The sequence below is a fragment of the Pyricularia grisea genome (genome assembly GCF_004355905.1).
Source record: "Pyricularia grisea strain NI907 chromosome Unknown Pyricularia_grisea_NI907_Scaffold_7, whole genome shotgun sequence".
NCBI lineage: Eukaryota > Fungi > Ascomycota > Sordariomycetes > Magnaporthales > Pyriculariaceae > Pyricularia > Pyricularia grisea.
In genome coordinates, this window is record NW_022156720.1 from 246,227 (window position 1) to 249,305 (window position 3,079).

Genomic DNA, 3,079 nt, shown 5'->3' on the forward strand with positions numbered 1-3,079 from the left:
CCGACACGGCATCCTGTTGCCGGCGGACGTGGATGGACAGAACGGACGCTGACGTCTTGGCAAAAAGAGATGCTGACGTCTTGGCAGGACAAATGCTTACATCTTGGGACGACAGATGCTTACATCTTGGCAAGACGAATGCTTACACCTTGGCAGCGTGAAAGACGCCTCACATAAACAGAGGTAGGGCTCTCAAAATTTTCAAGATTCTTTAGCTTTCTTTTTCCTCAACAACTAACTGCCAGCTCAACAAGCAAAAGAAATGAACCCTGCAAGCATGTCCGGAATCGAGCCGGTAGCGGCCTTCAGCCTCACCTGCAACATCCTGCAGGTTGTATGCATCGGGCGTGAAACAGTACGGGGCGCGCTCCAAGTCTACCACGATGGGAAAATTGACCACACGCTGACCGAGAACGCCGCCGTGCTTGAGAGTCTGTCGCGAGAGATTATGACACTGACGACGCCGGTGGTGATCTCCTCCTCGGCATTCAACTACCCGACAAGACAAGACAAACAGCTTTTTCAGCTGGCTGAAAGGTGTCAAGTCGCAGTACGGGACCTTGGCGAGGAGGTCGATTTTCTCAGCGGATCACAAAACAAGGCGAGATCCGCGGCCATGATCACAAACGCGTTCAAAAAGATGTGGAGAAGGTCGAGGCTGGAAAGGCTTGACCAAGAGTTGAGAGAGGCAGAGGGACTTCTGCAGGCAGGTTTGCTTACTACAATCTAGTAAGTCTGCCACATTGCCCCACACTTCCTGTGTTGGTCAGACTGCTAATAATATTTCAGTGAGAGATGCAAAAAGACAAACGGGGCCCTGCTTTCTCTACGTGCGGATCTGCAATCATTTATCATCGAGTACTGCCAAAGGAACGCCCAATTGGAAGGTCTTGTCAAGAAGCATATCACTGGCGAAATTCCAAACAGCATGCAGGACACCAAGGCTCATGTCCCACATACACCCACTACAGACGACGACTCTATCAACCATCATATCAGACAGGCCAGAAAAGATGAGACACGGCGGCACGAAGATGCTAGGCAAGATGCCCAGAGGGCGGGTCTTCTCCAGAGTCTCGAGTATGGCCGAATGAACGAGCGAAGGAATCAAATCAGAGAAGCACACCCTAAGACTTTTCAATGGGTGCTGAGCGACGGAAGTGATGGGACTGACGATCAGCGGGGTCAAAGATCTGACGGTGGCTCAGATGGAAACGACACTCAGTCCTGGGACAGGTTTTGCGACTGGCTAAGATCAACAGAGAAGGTTTATTGGATCAATGGCAAGCCCGGTTCAGGCAAATCGACGCTTATAAAACACCTTCTTAACGAGCTGCAAACACGCAAAAACCTCGAACTATGGAAGACTGATCCTGTCGTCGTCTCACACTTCTTTTGGAGGCCTGGTCCCGTAATGCAACACAGCATTAAAGGACTTTTGCTCTCACTGCTTCACCAGCTCGCGAGTAAAGACAAGGCAGCTGTGAACCAAATCATCAAAATGGACGAATTTCGGATGCTCAACAAAGAGACGGAAACTGACTGGTCAGAAAACGAGCTAGCAATTTGCCTCGGTAATATCATGAGCTGCTATTCGCGCCCAGTCGTCTTTTTCCTAGACGGCCTCGACGAGGTGCTACCCGACGACGGCGCTTTACGACTACTAGAGGTTATTAACCGGCTAAGCAATATCGGTGACCACAAAATGTGCCTTGGCTCACGTCCAGAACCTATCTTCGTCAGAGAGCTTAGCAGTGTTCCACAATTTCGGCTTGAAAACCTCAACAAGTCAGATCTTCAGCGTTATTGCGAAGACAACATTACAATTCCGCCCCATTACAAGATGGTAATGCCAAAAGGTTTCGAGTTACCCAGGTATCAGGGCCACTGTCCCGGCCATTATTTCACCAAAAGTAACCCACCATCTCGAGAAGATCTTCATGCCTGGCTTGTAATATCACTCCTAGAAAAGGCCGACGGCGTTTTTCTTTGGGTACGTCTTACTGTTAACGCTGTCAACAAAGCTCTCTGCAAAGAAGAAACAGTTGAGGACTTGGCGCGCCGACTCGATTCCCTTCCTGGGGATATGGATGCTTCATTCTGGGTGTGGATATTTCACTACAACAAATTGAATAAATAAATCGTTATCGAGTATGTATTTTTACAGTGTACATAATTAGGAATATAAAACGATAAACCACAAACCCGAAAGTGCCCGTATGAACTGAGACAACACATACTCAGCTATTTTGAGGCCACGAATTTTTCTTTGAAATTATCGAAAGCGCCACCTTTGGCAGAGTATTATTTTCTTCCCGCGCGCATTCCGACCGAGGGAAAAATTGTTTATATCTTTGCAGACAAACATACACCGGAAGTAGTTTTATTTACACCGCAACTGGGCATAATTGAGAGCAATATGTGATCCTTACGGTTCCCTATCGGACATGTAAAATGGTAATAATATTGGGAACCGATATGCGATTCCCACTCTATCTTCAATTCCCTACCACATACATTTTGCAGTAGGGTTTGGCTTTTTTTTGACCCCGTTGTTGATCACCCACTTACACCTTCCAGCCTTTCTTATTTTTAAACCTTCATGGCTAGGTGATCAAGTCTCCATTATTCTCTAGAAAGTAATGAGTACGAATTGTTTCATTCAATGATTATTCGGAGCTCTGTTCTTGAGGGTGGCAGTTAAAGGGGGTCAAAGTTGACGGTCCTTCAACCTTGAAAAAATACAGATAGTAAGACTCATCATATCGCCTTAACAACACACAGTTGCTTGTATTAGAAAAGTCGTGGAATTTAACGGATAATTTCGAGCTTGCCTAAACTGCATCAGCCTGATTTTGAGCCTGCTGCAGTTATCTTCTTTAACCTAACCGACCTAATATTTACATCCGGAGCAATTCCCTTTCGTTTCTGTATAACCACAGTAGCCAGGAGAAACTCCAGTAAAAGCTTTATATTTCGCGGACGGTAACTTGAATGCTTCTATCACAAACAAGAATCTTCTGTGGTGCCTTTTTGTATATCAACATGTTTTGTTTGTAGAATTACCCGACTTGAGCCA

The 3,079-nt window shown here is 46.4% G+C and overlaps 1 protein-coding gene across 1 annotated transcript; it reads left to right on the forward strand.

Moving 5' to 3' along the window:
* Window positions 1-277: 277 nt before the first annotated feature.
* Window positions 278-2,140, forward strand: PgNI_09115 (uncharacterized protein; the record flags this gene model as incomplete). The annotated part of the gene is made up of 2 exons (XM_031129104.1): window positions 278-729; window positions 790-2,140. 2 exons carry the CDS (start codon window positions 278-280, stop codon window positions 2,138-2,140), a joined length of 1,803 nt encoding a protein of 600 aa, XP_030977787.1.
* Between the last annotated feature and the right edge of the window lie 939 nt (window positions 2,141-3,079).